The sequence below is a fragment of the Aquarana catesbeiana genome, linkage group LG02, assembly GCF_042186555.1.
Source record: "Aquarana catesbeiana isolate 2022-GZ linkage group LG02, ASM4218655v1, whole genome shotgun sequence".
Lineage (NCBI taxonomy): Eukaryota > Metazoa > Chordata > Amphibia > Anura > Ranidae > Aquarana > Aquarana catesbeiana.
In genome coordinates, this window is record NC_133325.1 from 646,923,501 (window position 1) to 646,946,440 (window position 22,940).

The 22,940-nt window shown below is 40.5% G+C and overlaps 1 protein-coding gene across 2 annotated transcripts in view; it reads right to left on the minus strand.

The window, feature by feature from the left end:
* SMPX (small muscle protein X-linked) overlaps nt 1–22,940 on the minus strand; it is a 139,031-nt gene that overhangs the window by 14,566 nt on the left and 101,525 nt on the right. For both annotated transcript variants that reach the window (XM_073616499.1, XM_073616500.1), the window contains one exon: nt 11,256–11,410. In XM_073616499.1, coding sequence (XP_073472600.1) covers nt 11,270–11,410 — 141 coding nt within the window. In that variant the 3' untranslated portion in view covers nt 11,256–11,269. The remainder of the gene's footprint in view (nt 1–11,255; nt 11,411–22,940) is intronic.

Genomic DNA, 22,940 nt, shown 5'->3' on the forward strand with positions numbered 1-22,940 from the left:
GCCACAGTAAAACTGCAGCGTCTGGTCGGCAAGCGGTTAAACCACTTCGGCTCTCACACCTGTACACCCTGTACTGACCAGAGCAACTTCTACATATTTGCTATAGGCCTGTTTATTCAGCAATAACTTTTGATGATATTGTCTTGCAAAAATTGTTTCATTTTGATGCAATCCATAGACAAAAAAGTAACAAAAAAAAAAAAAAAAGAAATGGAAATATATCATAAATATGTTAATTTAAAAAATGGTGTTGCTGTAAATAAAAAGTATATGTTTCATTGTCCTATTTAATATTTTAAAATTACACATGAGGTAAAGGCTTTGGTTTTACATTTTTACTGTAAAAATAATGAACAAAATTAGTAAAAATTAAAGAAAAAGTTTAAATAATAATAGGTGCAAAAACGGAAATAAACAAAACAAAAAAAAAAAACAAATCAGCAGGAAAAAACAATAGTTAAGGGGAGAAGGGGAAGAAAGAGTTATTTAGGGTTGACTAGAAGTAACTAAGGGTAAATAAGGGGTTAAATAGGAACCAGTTTTGTTAAAAACTTGTCAGGTTGCTTTAACTGACATCATATACAGATCAAAGCTCTTTCCTGAGATCTTTTATTTTAAACAGAACAAAGGCATTCTATAATTTGTCCTAAATAAGATGACAATAAAATTATGATTCTAGTACAAAGCATTCAATGTTATTTACAAATTAAAAAAACATTTTTTCTAATGTTGTATTGGAGTGTTGAAAAAAATAAACTAAATTAATAGCTACGCAAAAAGCATAAATATTAATGGCTACAAAAGTATATATAAACAAACAAATCAGCAGGAAAAAATAGCCAGGGGGAGAAGGGAAAGGGAGGTTATTTACGGTTGATTAGGAGTAAACTAAGGGTAAATAAAGGGTTAATTTAGGAACCAATGTATCAATTTGCCTTAAGTGACATTATATGAAGATTGGAGCTTAATCATTTGATCTGCAAATGAATGAAACAGAGTAAATACAAAATAAAATGTTAGTATATCTCTATATCATGGCTGAACCTTGTTTATAAACATGGGGGTTGATTTACTCAAGGCAAATAGACTTTGCACTCTGCAAGAGCAATTGCTCCAGTGCTTAGTAAATGAGGTAAGGCTTCACTTTGCAAAGAATACCCAATCATGTGCAAGGAAAATTAAAACAAACAACATTTTGCTTGCACATGATTGGATGACAGAAGTCAGTAGAACTTCTGCTCATTTTCTAAGCTCTGGAGCAACTGCAAAGTGCGCAGTTTATTTGCCTTTAGTAAATCAACCCCTTGGTGTCAGAAGGTCCCTTTTGTAGCAGCTGCTGCAGTAGATTCTGTATTTACAAAGTAACTCCCATCTGTTGTTTTGACAGCTGGCGATTGTCAGGAAATGTGAGGAGGGATGCTACAGTGGGACAGAAGAACCGGGCATACTATGAAGTTCAATGAAGTTCTTTAGGGCAGTGTTTCTCAACCAGGGTGCTGCAGCCCTTTGGGTTCCCCCAAGGTGTTACAAACATGAGACCCAGGTTACCCTAGATCAGTGGGGGCACTTATAAGTTAGTGTTAGGTACCACAGATACCAGGGTGCCTTGACGAGGCTCTGTGGCTTACGCATGCATTTGCAAATGTGTGCAGACTAAACCCCTGCTTTTAATGCATACTGTTAGACAGGTTATTTGGTTGTCTGCAGGCTGGTGGTAAGTAAAGCTTGTTTTTTTCCCTTGGATTTATCCTTGGCCTTGTTTATACCCTAGATCTGAGGTGGCTGTGCTTTATTTCAGGCTCAGGTTTTCCACTGATAAGTAATACATTATAGGTGTCCTGCAGCCTTAGGATCAGATCACTAATAAGGCTGAAGCAATGCAACTTTGTTACAAATGTTAAAGCAGAGTTCCAGTAATTTCTTTGTTTATTAAAAGACTTTCAATAAACACACACTCACCTGTCCCACGATCCAGCAGTGCACTCACCCCAGCCATGTTCTCCCCATGTCCTCCCTCGGTGGTGTCAGCATCTCTACTATGGGCACCCAGCTGTGACAGCTTGTGGCTTTACAGACGGGTGCCCACTATGCATACGTGAGTGGCGCTGCACTCTGTGATCAGTACCAAAGTCTTCTAGGACCTGTCATGTGGAGAGGAGACCTTCTGCTTCTGATTGCCTAAGGCGACTGGAACGGAAGTGGGAGCAGGTACCTGTCAAAATCGGTACCTGCTCCTCCTCTCCTCTCCCTCTCCTCCCCAAAGCTCAGTTTCACAAACAGGAGCCAGGGAGGAGGCCTTAACCTCCCTGGCGGTATTCCCGAGTGTGGCTCGGGGTGAATTTTCAATACCAAAAGCAGTAACCCCGAGCCACACTCGGGATCGCATGGCAAGATCCAGGCAAAGTTACTTACCTTGTCCCCAGAATCCTGAAGTGTCTCCCCGCTGTGTGTGCGAGCGCTGTCCTCCGCTCGATTCATCACAGTGCAAGGCTCCATTCCCTGTGAGCGTCGCAACACGCGGGGATGGCGCACGGTGCCAAATTCAAAAGGTTAAAAACACACAATACATACAGTACACTGTAAAAGGAGGTTAAAGCAGAAGTTCCACTTTTGGGTGGATCTCCGGTTTAAACACTTTATTACGGAGGATAAAACAAACCTTAATACCCGGATACAGTTTTGCAACTTTGGCATGTGTTCGTAAAACTGAACATATCATTGCAACTATTTAGTGTAACCAGGTGAATTATACCTTGTGTTTTTTCAGAACAAAGTGGGCTTTCATTTGTGGGTAAATGGTAATAGATATCTCCTGAACTGTTTTAAAGGAAAACTTGTCCTAAATAGCATAAAAATATATATTTTTTAATTTAGCTGTATATTTCTTGCTATTACCATAACCTACCACCAAAAAACAACCCAAAATAAAATTTTATACTCCTAATGATCACAGCGATATCACATATGTGTATGTAATTTGTTGTTTGTACATATAATAGGGCTCCAGAAACAATAGTGGGCATTTTGCTTTTTTTATTTTACCTGAAACACACTAATATTAACTTTCACTTTACCCAAAATACACTGACCCTGAACCTTAACCCTGACCTTTAACCTTGACATTGACCGTAACCTTGACCATAACACTGACCTAGATCAAACCTTAATCTACCTGTTTTATCTCTATTTTTTATTATTTATATTTTTAACACATTTGTTTTTGTGTACATTTTCCCCTCTAGTAGGAGAAAAAGATGCAGTGGAGGATATTTACTAACACTGGAGCACTCAGAATCTGGTGCAGCTGTGCATGGTAGCCAATCAGCTTCTAACTTCAGCTTGTTTAATTGGGCTTTGACAATAAAACCTGGAACCTGTTTGGTATCTATGCACAGCTGCACCAGATTTTGCACTCTCCAGTTTTAGTAAATAAACCCCAATGCATCTTTTTTTTTCCATTAAAGAGGAGAAATGACACAGCCAATCAGAGGCTATCACAGCGATCAGGTGATCGGTCACCAGGACTTCGGGTTCCTAATCATTAGTACAAGAAGCAGGGCTCTTGGTGAGAGCCTGATCTCAGAGCTGGGAGACCACCATGCAGCACACTCCCAGCACAAACACAGCTACATATAAGTTGTGGCCTCGCAGATAAAACTCCCCCCTCCCATAAGAGCACATATGCAGTATGTGTAAAGAAAGCAGCAAGGAGTTAAAAAAACATCCAGTTAGCCCATACAAATGAACTATATTTTCTCAGTTACTAAATGAGATCAAAATCCAAATTCCTCACCTCCATAAAAAATAGGCAAACACCACCATTTGAATAACAAAGTAACCTGCTAAAGATGCCAATTATAGGCTTGTTGTTTTTATTTCAGATGTATGAGAAATATGTAATTTCAATGTAGCTTATATAATAAGAAAGATACCAACTATCTGTCATTTGTTATTTGTTGAATCACAATTATCTTGAAATGTATTAAACTGATGGTTATTTTCAAGGGTATGGAGACCTACCAAGACCTTTCAACAGCATTTGTAACCTTGAGCTACTTTTCTATTTAGCATCATACCGGATAAATGAAAAAATGTAAGTATCCCCAACAACACTATTACAAAACAGTACATCAGTAACATCTTGTTTTTTATATATGTAATTTTTTTCCAACGCCGGTTTTCTTCTCATATAACTCTAGTGTTCAGTCTTTATCTAAACCTCTATAATATATTCTTTGAAATATTGCCAATGGCTTGGGCAGCACAACAGTCAGCACTTATGAATGGCTTCAATTTGAATGTTGGATACAAAGATTTAGGTTTCTAGAGAACTGGGTTGACTTTTCGTTGGGGTTATAACATATAAGATAAAGACATTTTTCACAGAGGAGTATGGGATGTTTGGAGAAGTATTTAAACTGAGTTAGGATGGGTAAGGAGAAGTAGGACAATAATAAAGCTGACAGGTCAGAAAAGTGCCAGACACTATAGAAGGGTAAAATATTACATGGGAAAGGTTAGGCAATAATAAGAACAAACATTGAAGACTACAAATCAAATTGTTCAACAATTACAACAGTAATACCAGGTCCGGGACAAGGGGTGGGCAGGAGGGGCACTGTGGTATCATGTGAGCTGGGGGGGGCAGCACATGGAGATTGGGGGGTAGGGAGTTTGTATTGGCAGGGAAAATTTGGGAGGGGGAAGGGGGTAAGCATCGTTCCAGGAGGGGTCATTTTGTGAGGTGTGCTAATAGTGATGATTCGGGGGGATTTGTGTTGAGAGGGGGGATGAGGGAATAGGAGTTGTGCTAGGAGGGGGATGTAGGGGTAAGCATGCAGATTAGTGCTCAATTTGTTTGTCAGGGGGATATTTGCTGATACGTAATCATACATCTTGGAGGGGCACAATTTGGCGTGTTTGCCTTGGGCTTTAGATGACCTTGTCCTGGCACTGAGTAATACGATCAAAGATTGAAGAATACAACTCAAATTGTACAACAAATTTATCCTATACATTTAAACATTAAATGTAAAGGCCAAAATAGATGTTTTGAATACAACACCATAGCTAAAGGAATATACCAAGGCCTTGTGTTCATTTACAATATGATCTGTTCAAGCCCCTAAGATACTCAGTGCAGGCTTTACTTCTGCTTATGGCTCAAAATGCCCATAACCATCCAACTGTCGAAACCAGAACCTCTATAGTCACTAGAAGATATAGGTTTTCACAACAAACTAGCTCATTGATGATGATCTGGAAAACTGGAAAAAGGAAATGTGGGTAGTATTGGCAGTAGCAATTAATTAGATTTAAGCGTTCATTTCCTAAACTACCATGGTAAAATAATGGGAGATGTCCAGAACATTACCCTTTCATCCAGGTCAAATTTATGGAAAGGCAGGATAAACTGAAACCTGGGGAAGCAGAATATTCCCGCTCCAGCTGTTCTTCGATTTTTCAGGGAAATAAATATTTGAATAACAAATATATATTTTTTGTGGTATAAAAAAATGTAACATAAAGATTTGTTGTCATGAAGTGCAGAACAAAAAAAAATGTCCTCTTCAGACACCAAACTAAGGTTTATCCTGATTTTAGATGTATACTGTATACCTTCTTTTGTAGTCTATCAATTAGCTTTTTGGATATACACAATAGAAACTACATGTTGTACGTTTTTGCCATGTATAATAACATCTTAATGTTTTGTTTAATTTATGAGAATCTTTTGTGGCTCTAGAGTGATGTAAGATTTAAACTCTCTGCAAGAAGGCAGGAATAATATCACAGATGCGGTGTCGACATGTGGTGAGTCTCTGTCGGCCACCTGGCACCAGTTATCAAGCTTCACGTCTGGCACTGAAGAGAGGAGTGTCTGCCAGTTGAGTACTATCACTTAGATAACAGGGCTGTCTTCTTGTCACCATCATGCTAGGTGTACACCTGTTTAGTGTCCTTGAAAAAACTTATTGGATTATTTCTCAAAAATGAATTAACAGCTTCCTATGCTGGAATGCACACAAACAAGCTAATACATATGACTTTGTAGAAAGTGGCACACATAGATGAGAAATAAGGACAGATGGTCCTTCTCCAAGTATCCTCAAAATATTTCAGGTTATTCCTTTGGCATGCTTTAAAGTCTCTGTCAGGAAGAAAATGGCAGCAGGTAAGATGGCTCCTCTAGATAGACTTCTGTGTCCAGTCACAGGCCATTATACAGTCTTATACATCCACTTAGAAAAGGTGCACGTACTCATGCACATTCGCATCTTCCTGCTCATGCTCATCAGTGCGTGCAATCGCTTGCTAGCAAATCTGTCACTAATATTGGTGCCAAGCAGGCTATTTAAACTGAGCCAGTGCTGTCTTATCTACAGCATTTCCTGTGTGATCAGTGACTCGTCACCTGCATCTGAAACCAGTTACCAACCCAGCTTGTCCTGACCATTCCTTGAGCTCTGCCTGGATTGATTTCGGCTTGCTTCCTGACCTTTGCTTCTGCCTGCTCCCGTTGCCACTGTACTGCTGACCCAACACTAACTTCGGCCTGCATTCTGACTATGCTCTTGTCTATGTATTTGTTTCTGATCTGATTACCAGTCTCTGACTCAGCTATTCCTATACCCACTGCCTATCAATCTGCTCCAAGCACCTGCTACCAGCCAATGCCTGAACACCACCTGACTGCTAATATCTGTCTGTTCCAGTCTTCTACTTACCTACCCTCATCCAGCTAGTCCATTCTGTTGTGGTCCACTGTTGGCTTCCTTCTGCTCCAGCTTGAACACCCAAAGACTGATTTCACACAGGCTATCAGATCAGGTCCGCCTGTCAGTTTCTCAGGCGGACTGGATTGGACCATCCATTGTTCTTTATGGAGCGGCGGATGTCAGCAGACATGTGTCTGCTGACACCCAATAGCATCCGATGTGATACTATCTACCAAAAATAGACAGACGGAGGATCCATTCCCCATCCGCCTGGAGGATCGGATCAGATGACAGTCGAGTGAAAACGGACAGGCGGTCCGTTTCCATGCGACCACCCTATAGAGAACAGCGGGGCTGTGTTCATGTCCACTCTGCATAGCGGAGCAGACACAGACCTGTCATCCGCCTGCTAAGTGGGGATTAGTGGAGAGATCCCCTTCTGAGCAGGCGGATGCACTTTACAGTGTGCGCCTCGTGTGAAAGGGGCCTAAATATAATACAATGAACCTCTGGGCCTCAGGAAGCAATGTGCAAGATAAAGTGGTGTAAGCTGCTCTACACCTCCTATTTCCAAATGGGAAATAGTAAAGCAGTTCAAATATAGTTGGGTTGGTGCAGCGCTCTCAACAAAAACATATACTAATCTCAAATAAACCGAATAAAAAATTTAAAAAATTGTGGTTGCCAGCTATTACCTTGTAAAATTGTGAACTATTAACTTCAGTGCAATGTGTGAAGCAAAATCTCCAAACATATAGTAGGAAACCTTGCTGGTGCTATTAGTATAGTGTATCTGCTCTTGCCAGCTATTACTTTGTAAAAATCAAATTCCAACATTAACCATGAATGTATATTGTCCAATATATAACCAGTCCAAATATAGTTTTTCCAATTATTAGTGCTCTTCCACCATGCTAAAAAGTGCTTTCCACCTCTCCCTTTTGAAAAGCCACTTACCAAATCCTTATAAATCTGTTATACAAACTGTTCCACAGGGCTATATTAACATCCTTTATTTTCATCCAGTTTGGCTCCATATGGCACCTTCTCCAGCTCTTCCCCTTTTTGCCTCCAGATACATGCAATGGAATTACCAGGATAGGGACCACAATGTAGTAAGTTTTATTTAAAAAAAAAAAATCCCCACACATTAAAATACACTTTCAGGCTGAGAAATTTGATCAGAATTGAGAATCGGTTATGATTTTTTAAAATAAAGCATATTTATATGGTTGTGGACACTGGACATACAGTACTATGTATGTCCAAAAAACTCAGGACATGTAGAATGTGTCCGGTCCTTCTGACTCGCCCGCACTTGCTGGGAATTTCCAACTGTATAAATGAAATTTAGGAGTTCCTGTGTAAATGTAGGAGCTATTGTTGAAAAATGGATTACCCGTCACAGTGTTTACAAAGACTGGACGAAGGAGCCGCACATGCTCCGAAACGCATTACCGCCCCTTTCTCTCCACTGACACCACCAGCCTTGTGTGTCCCGCAGTGAACCTGGAACACAGGCTTCCCTGCTGCCTCCTATCTTCAGCACGTACGAGAATTCTTTACTGCTGGACGGTTCTACACTGCTCTCTACCACCGTGCCGAGGATGGACACATGCCACAGATGAGGACTCCTGATTTTATCATGTTTTTTAACACTCAACGATCTTGCAACGAAGTGTTTTTAACCCTTTGTGTACTTTATTAAATTTGCATACTGCACTAAGAGGCGCCTTTTCCTTTTTTACAAACACTGTTCAGCCCCTATACAAAGGAACATTACCTGCTCTACTTTTCTACCCTGTTTTATTCATATGCAGATTAAAGGGATGGGCTCTGGTTTGCATATTATGTCCTGTCCAATAAAATAAAGCTGTTTGTTTTAAAATAAAATGATTTCCTATTTAATCATTATTAGCACTTAGTAAACCTTAAAGAGGAGCTCCAAGCTCCTTCAGAAAAAAATATAAGTCAGTAGCTACAAATACTGTAGATGCTGATTTTTAAATTAAGCGGCAGCAATCTGAGCCGGAATTGGAAGTGGGCATCTGTCAAAACCAGGTACCCGCTCTACCCAAAAAGTGCCAAATGTGGCAGTGGAGTATGTGCAAACAAGTGGAGCTTCCCCTTTTGGGTGGAGCTTCACTTTAACCCTTTAACTCCTTCCTCTGCTCCCCAAATTACTATTTACCTGCTGATTTTTTGGTGTTTAGGTCTATTTTTCTTACCATCAATATTTAATATTTTTTGTTTTTATTTGTTTTGTTAATTTTTTTTCAGAGGTGCAGTAAAAAAAAAAAATACTTTATTTCATTTGTAAATAATTTTGAAATGCTTTATACCAAAATCGAAATTAAGGGATCTATTTAGAAAACATTTATTGAACGAATGTCACCAGCATTCATCCAGGCTGCCAAAATGTTCCCCACATTTTCTCTAAGGCCGGGTTCACACTGGTGCGACAAATGCTCCGTGTACTACTTTGGTCCGACTTTGATCCTACTTCAGCCCATTGACTATCATTGAAGTCAGATCAAAGTCAGATCGCCGTCTTGCACGATCTGACTTTGGCATGCGACTTGTGCTCTGATGATCTTGAGGGGGAACTCCACGCCAAATTTTAAATAAAAACCGGCATGGGTTCCCCCTCCAAGAGCATACCAGGCCCTTCGGTCTGGTATGGATTTTAAGCGAATCCCCCTACGCCGAAAAAACGGTCCCCCCAAAATCAATACCAGACCCTTATCCGAGCACGCAGCCCAGCTGGTCAGGAAAGGGGGTGGGGATGAGCGAGCACCCCCCTCCTGAACCGTACCAGGCCGCATGCCAGTTGAATGGGTAGGGGTACAATGTACCCCATACTCATTCACATAGGGTGGGGGTCAGGGATCTGGGGGCCCCCTTATTAAAGGGGGCTCCCGGATTCCGATAAGCACCCCGCCCGCAGACCCCGACAACCAACAACCAGGGTTGTCAGGAAGGGGCCCTTGTCCTCATCAACATGGGGACACGGTGCTTTGGAGGGGCAGGGCTCCCCTCCCCCAAAGCACCCACCCCCCATGTTGAGGCATGCGGCCTGGTACGGTTCAGGAGGGGGGCCGTTTGCTCGTCCCCACCCCCTTTCCGGACTGGCCGGGCTGCGTGCTCGGATAAGGGTCTGGTATGGATTTTGGGGGGCCCCACACCGTTTTTTTACTTTCTGTGCAGAAGCTGTGGTCTTTTTTGAAGAGGCCAGACATGCCCTCTTCTGAGTTAGAGCTAGACATCTCCAAGCAGCAGCATGCTTTGCTGATCAGAAAGCTCTAGCTCTCTGATCTGAGCAGGGATGTGTCAGACCTCAATTCTACACACGGGTCAGTTGTTCCTTGTATTTAACCTTCAGTTCTTATAGTTTTGGTCCAGATGAAGGCAAAACAAAATGTCCTAGGTAATTGTTGATAATTTTCCCACACAGGAGGAAAATAAATCCTTCCTGTCCCCTCAAGGGCAGTCCAATCAACTTTCTGGATCAAAATATTGCTCTATTAGCTCATAACCATAGAAATGTATTCAGTCAACTTTTAAAGCTCAATGTTGGTTGCACCATTACTACCTCGTACATGAAATCATTCCACAGCTTAAAGTGGAATTCAAGTCAAAACCTTTATTTTTCTAGATACTGTATGTACAAAGTAAGAAATGAATAGAACATGTTTAAATTTTTACTGCTGCTTGTGTCCCCACTTTTGCTTCGGTGAAGGGGAATTCAAAATTTAACAGGTGCCAACTGATGGAAATAGATACTAATAGATATATAGATATTAGAGCTATTAATGGGGGCATTTTTTCAGGTGACTATTGTATAAGGTGGAATTTCCCCTCATTTCGGGGTGAAGTCCATTTACTTGCTGCTATGGAAACAGGATGTACAGGGAAATCTCACTAATGGCAAAATAAATAGCAATTAAAAAAATTAAAACCTCTAACCTTTCCCCACATTCAACACTCAAAAAAAAAAGTTATATACAGTTGAATTTTAACCACTTGTATTGTAGAAAGCTAACCCTTTTCTATATGCAGCTAATGTCTTCTTGTCCTTAGTACAAAATGTTAAATAACACGAAATCTTTCTACTGACCTTGGATATATTTAAACATTCTAAAGCTGAATATGGGAAAAATTCCACCCACACTGCAAAAGTTAAATGTTCGTTTTTGTCTAACATACCATTATATGCAGTTATACTTACCTTATCCCTCACTTCCGCAGGCTACCTCCACTCTGTGCAACTGGTCCCCTAAAGCAGTTTCTTGTTGGAGCTTCATCAGTGGCAGAAGGAGGAGTCCCACTACAAGGGTAGAGTTCAACTTTAAGTTGGCTCCAAAATCTCTTCTATTCTTCTGAAATGTAGATATTCAATGTTTCTAATCTCTCACTGTATGAAGATTGTTCATCCTTTTTGTTATTGCGTTATCTGCCTCTGAACCCCGTCCAAACCTCAAATGTTCTTTTTACACTTCAAAAATACATGAATTTCAAATACACTATTAATCTCACCTTTGCATTGAAAACTACTGCTCCTCTGCTCTTGGTACAAATTTAAGTTCACTTCTAACATTCTGAATTTCTGATAGATTGACTGCAGGTCCAGGAAGTTTCACGGCCCCAGGTAGCTGCTTTTTCTCTTCATGTGGTAAATCTTGTGGATTGCTCTAGACAAAGAAAAAATATGTAATAAAGTTAATATTATTATATGAATGACATTACATTTGTATTTTATTATTAAAATTCTGAGCAATTTAGCATTTTTGTTTTACCTCACTTATTCACTAGATGTTAAAAAAAATCAGCTTATTTATTATTAATATCATTTATTTATTAAGATATATTAATTTTGGTTCACAAATTAACTTTCAATGGACAGTTTGGGTATACTGAAACACTGTCTGCTGCTAAAAGAATATTTAACCACTTCAGCCCCGGAAGATTTGGCTGCAGAATGACCGGGCCATTTTTTGCGATTCGGCACTGCGTCACTTTAACTGACAATTGCACGATCATGCGACATTGCACATTTATAGCATTTTTATTATAATTCTTTTTTTTACTAGTAATGGGAGTGATCTGCAATTTTTATCGTGACTGTGACATTATGGCGGACACATCGGACAATTTTGACACATTTTTGGGGCCATTGGCATTTATACAGCGATCAGTGCTATAAAAATGTATTGATTACTGTAAAAATATCACTAGCAGTGAAGGGGTTAACACTAGGGGGCGATCAAGGGGTTAACTGTGATCCCTGGGAGGTGATTCTAACTGAAGGGGGAGGGGACTGACTTAGAGGAAGTGACAAATCGTGGTCCCTAGCTAATAGGAACACACGATCTGTCATTTCGCTCAGAACAAAACACGGATTTGTGTGTTTACACACACACTTCCGTGTTCTGTGCCTCGTGCTCAAAACCGCTCGTGGCCAGCGGTCATCGTGACTGTCGGCCGCGAGTATTGGCACCCCCTCTGTGAAGCGTGCACACGCCTGCATCGTCCTGCATCGATGTATAGCTACGATGGTTCGCGGGATTGTGATGACCTGCCGCCGTATAATGACGGCGGCTGGTCGGCAAGCGGTTAAAGTGTGTGTAAAGGCAAAGCTTTTTTCTGTTAGTTTTGAAAAGAGTACGGAAGGGTTAGACACATAGTGTCCTCACTCCTATTTGGGAGAGAAAAAGTGGGGAGAAATCCACAGTTTTTGGAGCTATCACCATAGCAAGATGTGATGGGAATTCTTCCAATGGGGACAAATGTTCCAGTGACAAATATCTAATACAGGAATTCCACCAATTTGGTGAGATTTTCTACCTTTTTTTCTTTTCTTTTGCCTTTTTTTTTTAGGACAGGAAGGAAAATCTCCTCAGTCAGTCACAAACAGCAAATAAAAACCTAATCAAGGTTTCATTTTTTCCCACTCTATCCAAAACATAGAAAAAAGTTTTGGCTGTATTTACATTTTAGTCTTGCTAACCTGAAAGTCTTGCTGTGCTCCATAGTAATGGACCATTGGTGTTCTGGCCCATTGCTGAAAGCTGTCACTGGCCAAAGAAGCAAAACAAAAAAAACACACAAAAGTACCCTGCAGCTTCACTGCTTCCACCATGCTTTATTTTGCATAGCTCAATAAGCACATGAAATAATAAGATTCCTTGGAATGTCTTTCACTGGTATTAAAAAAAAAAAAAAACTACCTGGAACAGATCTGCAAGTTCATAAATATGATAAAATGATTAAATCGTTTTAATCAAGTAGTGGTTAAAATAGAAACTCCATTGTTCTTTAAAAATTAGAGTTTCCTAAATTCACTAAATGATCTACTTAACATAATTCTAATGAATTGTTAGGGGATAATACAGCTACTATCAGAGGTTTGAAAAATGATGTACAGTATACAATAAAATCTCAGAACTGAAGTGTGACCAAGACTGAAGTATGGTTATCTACAGGATCATGCTTGGAACTAGGGTTGAGGTTTGGGTCTGCCACTAGCATGGGTTCATTGCAGATTCAGTTAGTTCAATATGTGCAGCTCTGGGAAAATTAATGTTGAAATTCACCAAATTCTTTGAAACCATAAAGCAGCACTGCCTGGCCCTGAATTTTATCTCAGCTGACCTAGAAGGGCCAATAAGAAAGCTTTTAAATAAGCCAGCCCCTCACTACAAAATGGGTAAAGTCAAAGCAGCCATAATGACAATATGTTTAACTGTGCTATGGAAATCAAAGAGAGTGCTGCTGATAAAGTCCATAGGAAGAGACTAGTGTTGGGCTTGTGAGCACTGTCAAGTCTGTTAAAGTAAATGTAATCTCATGCCGAGAACTATGTAGGTACAAAGTGCTGTGTATCTTAGAGAATTGGGAGTAGTTCTTTTTTCATAGGAATTCATCTACTACAGAAAATTTGGGAAAATGTGGGCAATCTGCATATATTCTTGGGGCTTTTATATGAGTATTACCAGCTGCTATTTTCATGAACATTGGCAATTAAAATAAAAATAGACTTTTTAAGAGATATTACAATTAAAACTTTATTTTTATGTTTTATGTTTACTTTAACAAACTATGCTTGCTATTTGAATTGCAGTTTTGGGGTACATTTTACACAGATATGTACACCAAAAATCCTTTTAAGAACCAATATCTGTCCACAGCAAATCATTGAGAGCTAGCTCTATAATTTTCTGGTACAATGTTTTTATTGAAATATAAAAAGGGAAAAACCCCAGATAATGAGTTCCCACGCAGGGGATATGTACAGAAACATAGGAAACAGGTTTACATAAAAGCACATAATGAACATTTTTAAGTGCATTTTATCGTTCTGACATTGACCCGTCGGCCAGGGCCGGTGGTCAGTGCGCTATGCCCAAGCCGTAAGGCCCAGGGGCTAAGGCGGACAAAAGTGAACGGAGTTATCCGCAAAACAGGATAGGGGGAGACAAACAAGCATGAGAAGGGAGGAAGGAGGAGTGAAGAAAAAAAAAAAAAGGGGAAGAAGGGAGAAAAAGGGAGAAAAGAACACATGTACAGCAACAGAGGGGAAGGAGGAAGAGATATAAGAGTAGAACCGAGAGCGGCGGACAAGAGGTCCAGAAGAAGAGGGGGTGGGAGGGGGAAAAAGAGGTCCCTCAGGCTGGAGGCTGATTCAAGTTGGATCTACAGACCTAGACTAGTCAGATTTAGATTGGGGAATGTGTAGGACCACCACGGGGCCCATACCTTAAGGAATTTAGCATGGGAGTCGTGGAGGATGCTGGACATTTTTTCGTGAATCATGAGGGTCGTCAAGGAATTCTTCACCTCTGCAAATGAGACAGAGGGTTTTTTCCAAGCCCTCGCTATTGTTCGTTTGGCGGCAATAAATAAGTATGTGGCTAGTTAGCTCTATAATTTTCAAATCAATTGTAAACCTCATAGCTACTTTTTTCTTTTAATTGGGGTATGTTCTTTTTTTTTTTAATTAAAACTTGAGGTGATTACAGTGTGTCAGGCAGTTGAAGGTTCTTTCAAAAACTGCATTTTTATTGCAGCACCTCACTGTATCCTTTGCAATAAAAACACTTGTATCCAAAGCACTGCACACCCTCATCCTAGATGCACCACAACCCCTTGCCTTTCCATAACCCCTTATACACAATTTTTCAAAAATATCAGAGCTATAGCCTTTGAGCATTGTTTGGAAAAAAATGACCAGCAGCAGAACAATATGTAATCATGACCAGGTAGAATGGACTAAAACAGGTGTTTTAGAGTTTAGGGTGACCAGATTGTGGTCAGTGTTCTAGAAACTGTCCTGACCTCAATGTGAGTAAACAATGCTCCATCCTTGATATTGAGGGGAATAGTGCCCCATGGACTAAAATGTGGAAACACAAAGATGTGTTTTGCTACACTAGAAATTCTACACTAGTAACGTATTAAGGGCTCAAGTAGGGGAGGGTTAAGAGTCTAATTGCCCTAAATTAGCAAAAGGCACATGAAACAGTCATAAAATGTTTTTTTTATTCTTCATTTTCAGCCATTTTAATAAATAACATTCATTCGATATGCAAAGTATTTTGTCAAATATTATTCAATTTTTTCCAAAATTGTCCTAATCGTAGCCAGCCTAAAGGCCACCATAGACACTGGAGGTCATCTGAGAGTTTTACCCTTTACAATTGTCTCATATATAGTTACATAATAGGTGAGGTTGAAAAAAGACACAAGTCCATCAAGTCCAACCTATGTGTGTGATTATATGTCAGTATTACATTGTATATCCCTGTATGTTGCGGTCGTTCAGGTGCTTATCTAATAGTTTTTTTAAACTATTGATTCTCCCCACTGAGACCACTGCCTGTGGAAGGGAATTCCACTTCCTTGCCGCTCTTACAGTAAAGAACCCTCTACGTAGTTTATGGTTAAACCTCTTTTCTTCTAATTTTAATTAGTGGCCACGTGTCTTGTTAAACTCCCTTCCGCGAAAAAGTTTTATCCCTATTGTGGGGTCATCAGTACGGTATTTATAAATTGCTACAACTATTGAATCCTGAAAACATGACCTGTAGGGGCGCCTTGAGGACTGGAGTTGAGAAACATTGCTTTATATAACCATTGATTTATGTCGCTTGCAGGGATGCAATGCAGGGCCCAACTAATTTCCCTTATTTCCCCACTCCCCCTCACCCCTCTGCCCCGAGAATAACTAAAAAGGAGAAAAAAAAGGCTTCATTTCATCCTTGTACTATTATTGCTATAGTAATGTAATAATATAATACTAGTATGAGGGGTGGTTTAAAAGGAAGTACATGCACCATTTAGAGGGCTGTAGTTAAAAAAAGCTAAAACTAGAAACTTAAAGTGTACTCAGACACACAGGAAAATATATGCACTGGTTAAAACACAGACGTTGCAAAGGGGGTAGCTGTGCATGGGATCCTGCCAGTATCAGAATTTAAATATTACTATATCTAGAAAACTTTGGTCAGAATATCAGTGTAAATTTATCTACCTATCTGTATTGGGGCATGTGGCCATATAAATCTTTCTTCAGACTGCAATGCCTTAGAAAGAAGGTGCTAGAGACTGGGTTTTTAGGGTGTAGAGTAGGGGTGGGGGTAGATGGAATAAGAGGTGGAGAAAGAAGTTATACGGGTTTACTGTTAAACATGGAGAGTACAGAGTAGTACACGTGGTGGTTATGTGGAATGTTAACTGTGGAGAGGTTGAGAGAGTTTATAAATTCAGGCTGGGGGGGGTTGTTAGATACAGAGAGGATATAAATTGATGATATACTGTAAGTTGCAGGGAGATTATAAACATGATGGTCAGGTAGGTATAAGGGTACAGGAAATACTGTACACAATATTTCCACTATTAACGGTGTAGAGGAGTACAGGGCTTGTTACTTGCACCAAGCCCATTTATAATACACCTCCAGAGTCCAAAGCCATCACAGTAACAATCCTTTTTCCACTAATATGTATATTGCTGATCTTTAAGCTTGAGTAAATATTTTACAGCTAAGAAAACATAAGTAAATTAGTTTAAAATGCAAGTTCAAGGGCTATTAAAATTGAATAATTTCTTGTCAGCTTTGTCTCTGAAATGAGCGTTTACGAGCAGCACTACATTACACAAATATTTTATGCATTATTTAGCAAGATTGTTTTCTGTCTGCTATATGAATTTTACTTCTCACCAGTCTTTTGTCAAGACTGTGTTGTATTTGTTTCTGCAAGCTAGCTATATCTTTCCTACAACTCATTGGACTCAAGTAACTGCTAGATTTTTATTTCTTTTAATATTTATCTCAGCTAGTTTGACATTTTTTGTGAGCTAAGAGGCTCTTTGAGGTCTGACAGTTGCTGCCCTGTGAACTGCTCTACCCCATGATGATAAAACACACTCTCAGCTGCTGAGTTAAATAACAGAGCCTGTTCACTTTTTCCTAAACACAGGGTTCTATTATTTGATAGAGGTATTCACACTCTGGAGCTCAAAGACAGAGTATGAGGACAACAATGTCATGCAATTAAAGTAGTACTCTGTGCAAAATAAAAATGATAAATATACTGTAGTGCAGTCTAGCATTAATATAGCTTTTTTTTCTGAGTCCCCCATAACATAGTTTTATTACCTGCTGATAGTGCTAGCAAATTACAGAATACAGAATACTCTTTGAATCCCAAAGGGAAATTGGGAAATTGTTACAACACAAACACACTCAACAAAGACAACACCAGATTACAACAATAGACTGAACAAGATGCAAAAACACAACAAAATTACTAATAACAGCCATTAGCACCAAATAACAAAATAAAAACTACACTACAAATAAAACATCCATACAATTAAAATATAACATAGAATAAATAGCACAGATTAAAATACCAGGCAAACTACCAAATAAAATGAATACACCACTTTCTCTAACACCTCCCCAGATAATAACCAACACAATACCAACATACTATAAAAACAACACAAAATCCTGATCATAAACAGCCAGAATTAAATCTTCACCTCCAGCCCTCAGAAAAAAGAAATATATATATTGATCGCCACAGGCAAAAATGATTTCCTGTGTCGCTCTGTAGTGCATTGTGGGTGTAACAATCTGTCACTGATGGTACTCCACAGACTGACCAGCGTATTGTGGAGTAGGTGGAAGGAGTTGTCCAAGATAGAACGTAACTTGATCTGCTCTCCAACACTGTTGTAAAAGACTCTAATTCCAATCCAACAACATCACTGGCCTTGCGAATCAGTTTGTTAAGTCTGTTGGTGTCGGACACCCTAATGCCGCGTACACACGATCGTATTTTCCGACAATAAAACCGTGGATTTTTGTTCGAAGGATTTTACATAGTTACATAGTAGGTGAGGTTGAAAAAAGACACAAGTCCATCAAGTCCAACCTGTGTGTGTGATTATATGTCAGTATTACATTGTATATCCCTATATGTTGTGGTCGTTCAGGTGCTTATCTAATAGTTTCTTGAAACTATCAATGCCCCCCGCTGAGACCACCGCCTGTGGAAGGGAATTCCACATCCTTGCTGCTCTTACAGTAAAGAACCCTCTACGTAGTTAAAGGTTAAACCTCTTTTCTTCTAACTTTAATGAGTGGCCACGAGTCCCTTCTGTGAAAAAATTTTATCCCTATTGTGGGGTCATCAGTATGGTATTTGTATATTGAAATCATATCCCCTCTCAAGCGTCTCTTCTCCAGAGAGAATAAGTTCAGTGCTTGCAACCTTTCCTCATAACTATCTTTGTACTCGCTCCATTTCCAGTACATCCTTCCTGAGCACTGGTGCCCAGAACTGGACAGCATACTCTAGGTGCGGCCGGACCAGAGTCTTGTAGAGCGGGAGAATTATCGTTTTATCTCTGGAGTTGATCCCCTTTTTAATGCATGCCAATATTCTGTTTGTTGGCTCAAACTTGTCTTGCATACACATGGTCACACAAAGGTTGGCCAAAAATTCCGAACATGAGAATGCGGTGACGTACAAGACGTACGATGGGACTGTAAAAAGGAAATTCAATAGCCAGTGCGGCTCCTTCTGCTTGATTCAGAGCATGCGTGAACTTTTGTGTGACGGACTTGTGTACACACGATCGGACTTTCCGATAACAAGTTTTGTTGCTACTGTCAAACATTTGTTGCCGTAAATTCCAACAGCAAATGTTCGATGGAGCATACACATGGTCGGACTTTCCGACAACAAGCTCGTATTGAACATTTCCCCAGCATGCCACTGCATACAGGAGAGCGCTGGCCACCCCAGACTCATAAAACATCCTCAGCATCGTCCGGCAGATATTAAAGGACCTCAGTCTACTCACAAATTAATCACTGTTCTACTTTGCTTAACAGGGTGACAATGCTCTTCATTTTACAATGAATTTCCACAGCAGTCTTCTTCTGGACAGAGCATTCTTAGATGGACTTTAGCGTGTGTCACATACCTGATGGTAGAGTCTGGTATGCAGAGGAAGGCCTCTCTTACACCTCTGACTCGAGGCCCCTGATAAAGAAAACAGGAGGCGCAGGAGTGCAGAGTCGCACGAGTGCCTGGCAAGGTTGCTGGTGGACGAGCTGGACCGGAACTGAAGCAGGAACTGGAACGGACCCAGGATTAGCTGTCAGACTGGAAACTGGAGCTCAGGCAGGTGCAGGCAGGTTTGGCAAGAGGCTGGCAGCGAGGTAGCAGAAGGAGCAGGCAGGAACGTAGTCTCAGGTACAGGCAGATTCGGCAACAGGCTGGCAGGAAGGTGGCAGAAGGAGCAGACAGGAACGTAGTCGAAACAGGCCGAGGTCAGGTGCAGGCAGATAAGCAGGGGTAGTCAGGAGCAAGCCGGGTAGGGTCAACTAGAGCAGGTATAGGCAAATGATAATCAGGAATCACAGGTAATGCTGTAGTCCAGGCAGCACCGATCCAAGGAAGTAAGGCCCTTTAAAAAGTCCGTTAGCACCACAAACGTCACTGGATGCGCGCCTGTGCGCGACAATGCCGGCATTTCGTGCAGCACTAGCGTGCAAGCCTGTGCGCAAACGTGCCTGCGCGGCCCTTCTCAGTGGGACATGCAGAACAGGGGGACATCCATGGTCGCCATCTTGGATGCTGGCGTGCCCTTCCTGACATTGCCCGCTCCCAATGGGCAGCCTCCGGATGCCCAATTGGGCCAATTTCAAAGGATGGGATCTCTTGAATGCCTGAACAAGTCTCTCAGCGTGGACATTATCCTCGGGTTCCCACGAATTCTCCTCCGGGCCATACCCTTTCCACTTAACGAGATACTGGATCTGGTTTCTACTTTTCCTACAGTCCAGAATTGCCTCGACTTCAAATTCTTCTGTCCCGTCAATTAATATTGGTTCTGGTGGACACATATTGCGACCAGGGAATGGATCAGGGGTCACGGGTTTCAATAAAGCTACGTGAAAGACAAGATGTATCTTAAGGGAATTTGGCAGTCCTAGCTCGTAGGCCACATCGTTGATTCTCCACCTTACCGGGAAGGGTCCCATAAATTTAGGACCTAACATTTTAGAGGGGCATGCTAATTTTAGGTTTGCTGTGGACAGCCAAACCCAATCACCAGGTTCCAACCTTGTGAGATTTTCAGGGTGAGGAATGGACTAACCTCATGTCCGGCTACGAAACTGATTTCGAACAGGGGGACCAGGTACAAACACAAATTACTTCCAAATTACTTCGTTCAAATATTGAGTAGGATTTTAGAGAAAAAATCCACCCTCTTTTGGCATATAAAACCTTTGATCACTATATAAGAGAAAAGATCAACCCCTATGGGCTACCCATTCAGATTTTCCCAAATTTAGAGCCAATTAGCGAAGAATGTAAAAAGGAATGGGAGAATAACTTACAAAGTTGCTCACAAATAATGATTACTATATTGATCAAAGAATACACTAAACAGACAACTCAACTTGATTTACAACTAAACTCTTTAGAGGTACAGCTGGCCCAATTCAAAAGCCATGCACTATACCTCAAGCTACAAACTCAGTTAAAAGAACACTTGGCAGCTTATAACAAAAATATTCTTCAGAACAAAGAAACAAAATTCTGGAGGCAGAGCCTATAAATGGCTAAGCAATAAACCATATCCGAGAGGTCGAGCACGTAATCATCCCGAATCACACAAGCTTAACACCTATTCTAGATCTAACTCCCCTTCGTCCAGACACAATCATGATAGAAGCACCAGTAATAGGGGGCGAGGACGCCAAAAAAGAAGCAGAACCAATAGAAGCTCTCTAGAACAAGATTATAAAAAACGCTCAATAGACACTGATTCTGATTATACTCAACAAGGTAACTTTAATGAATGCTTCCCTACAGCACAAATAGGAGGGGAATCAGCCTATACAGCTCCTGGTGAATCCGATTCATCATTATCGGACATCCCTATTGCAACTAATAGACCCCCAAATGTCCCTGAACGCCAAGTACCTCAAAAGCATTTAAACTCCACAAGGGGAGTGAGCTTCCCACAACCACACAGAATAGGGAGGGGGATGGACACGCATGTAATTCGGTTACAGCACAATCCTCAAATGTGATCAATTTATCTTCATACCCCTTGATGGAGACTGAAATTCGTCTCCTGTCAAGGGGTTTAAGATTCTGTCCTCAACAAAACTTCGACATGTTTGAACTGGTCACGGATTTACACATGTTTGCTCGAAAACTATTGCTTAAATGTCAATACGAGTCAACACCCACGGAAACAGACACAACTGATTGGTCAAAATACATCATGAGGGAGTTTAGAGTCCTACGAGACCTGACCCTATTATTTCAAGAGAGCAATGATTGATAGATCAGTTGGATCTAGACAAACTATTTGAAGAAGTAAATAAATCTACCTTAAACCCAGTCACCCTTTTTAAAAAAACATCTACTAAATTTCCGCCTTTACATACAAACCCGAGTATAGCTACATTTATTAAACAAACACTTAAGGATATTGCGAAAATATACTGCGGTACTCATATTCCACACAATTTATCTCTCAAAGAAAATGAAGCCCTAGAATCCTTATGTTTGAACCCCTCAATCTGATGGACAACAAGATGTATAGAACTATGTGTCGAAACGTTTTGGATAACAGAGAATGGTACAAAAAAATACACTTGATGTACATTACAAAATCTAATCAAGCTTTCTATAATCTAATTGACCACGCATATTGCAATGGTGCGATCAATAAAGATCTACATGATTTAATCCGTGTTAAACATCCCCGAACTCCTACATTCTATAGTCTTCCAAAGATCCACAAAGGAACTACCACCATTATAGGACGACCAATCGTCTCAGGTAATGGTGGAATTTCCGAAAATTTAAGTCGGGTTAATGACTCGTACCTTCAGCCATTTGTGGTCGCGTTGCCTTCCTTTACGAAGGACACCATTCATTTCTTACAATTGATAAATGAGCAAAACATTTCTGAAAATTAAATTCTCGTTACAATCGACGTCGAAGCCCTATATTGCTCTATCCCACATGGGAAGGGCCTTCAAGCGATTGATAACGTATTACAACAAGGATCAAGATATAATAGGGATCTGAATGAGTTCATTCTGAAGGGCTTAGACCATATCCTTAACAATAACTATTTTTCTTTTGACGGCTCCCACTACCTCCAGGTGCAGGGCGTAGCGATGGGGACATGCTGTGCCCCATCCTACGCCAGTCTGTACCTGGGGGAGTGGGAGCGGTCCCTGTTCAGTGACGAGGATCTCGCAATGTACCTGGGCCATGTGACGACGTGGCTCAGGTACATCGACGACATCTTCGTCATCTGGGAAGGTTCTGAGGAAATGCTAATTCAATTCTTTAACCAACTTAACATAAATAGTTGGAATCTAAAATTCACCATGAACTTCAATGCTAAGTCGGTGACCTTTTTGGATGTAAAAGTTGAAGGTGACACACAAGGCAATCTAACCAGAACACTGTACAGAAAAAGTACAGCAGGAAATACCGTTTTGCACGCGGATAGTTTTCACCCCATCCCCCTAAAAAGGTCCATACCATATGGACAGTATCTTCACTTGCGAAGAAACTGTTCAGATGATACACTTTTTAAAATTGAAGCTGGCAGGCTCCAGAAGCGACTCCTCGATAGGGGCTATAGTCGTTGTTGTTTAAAAAAAGC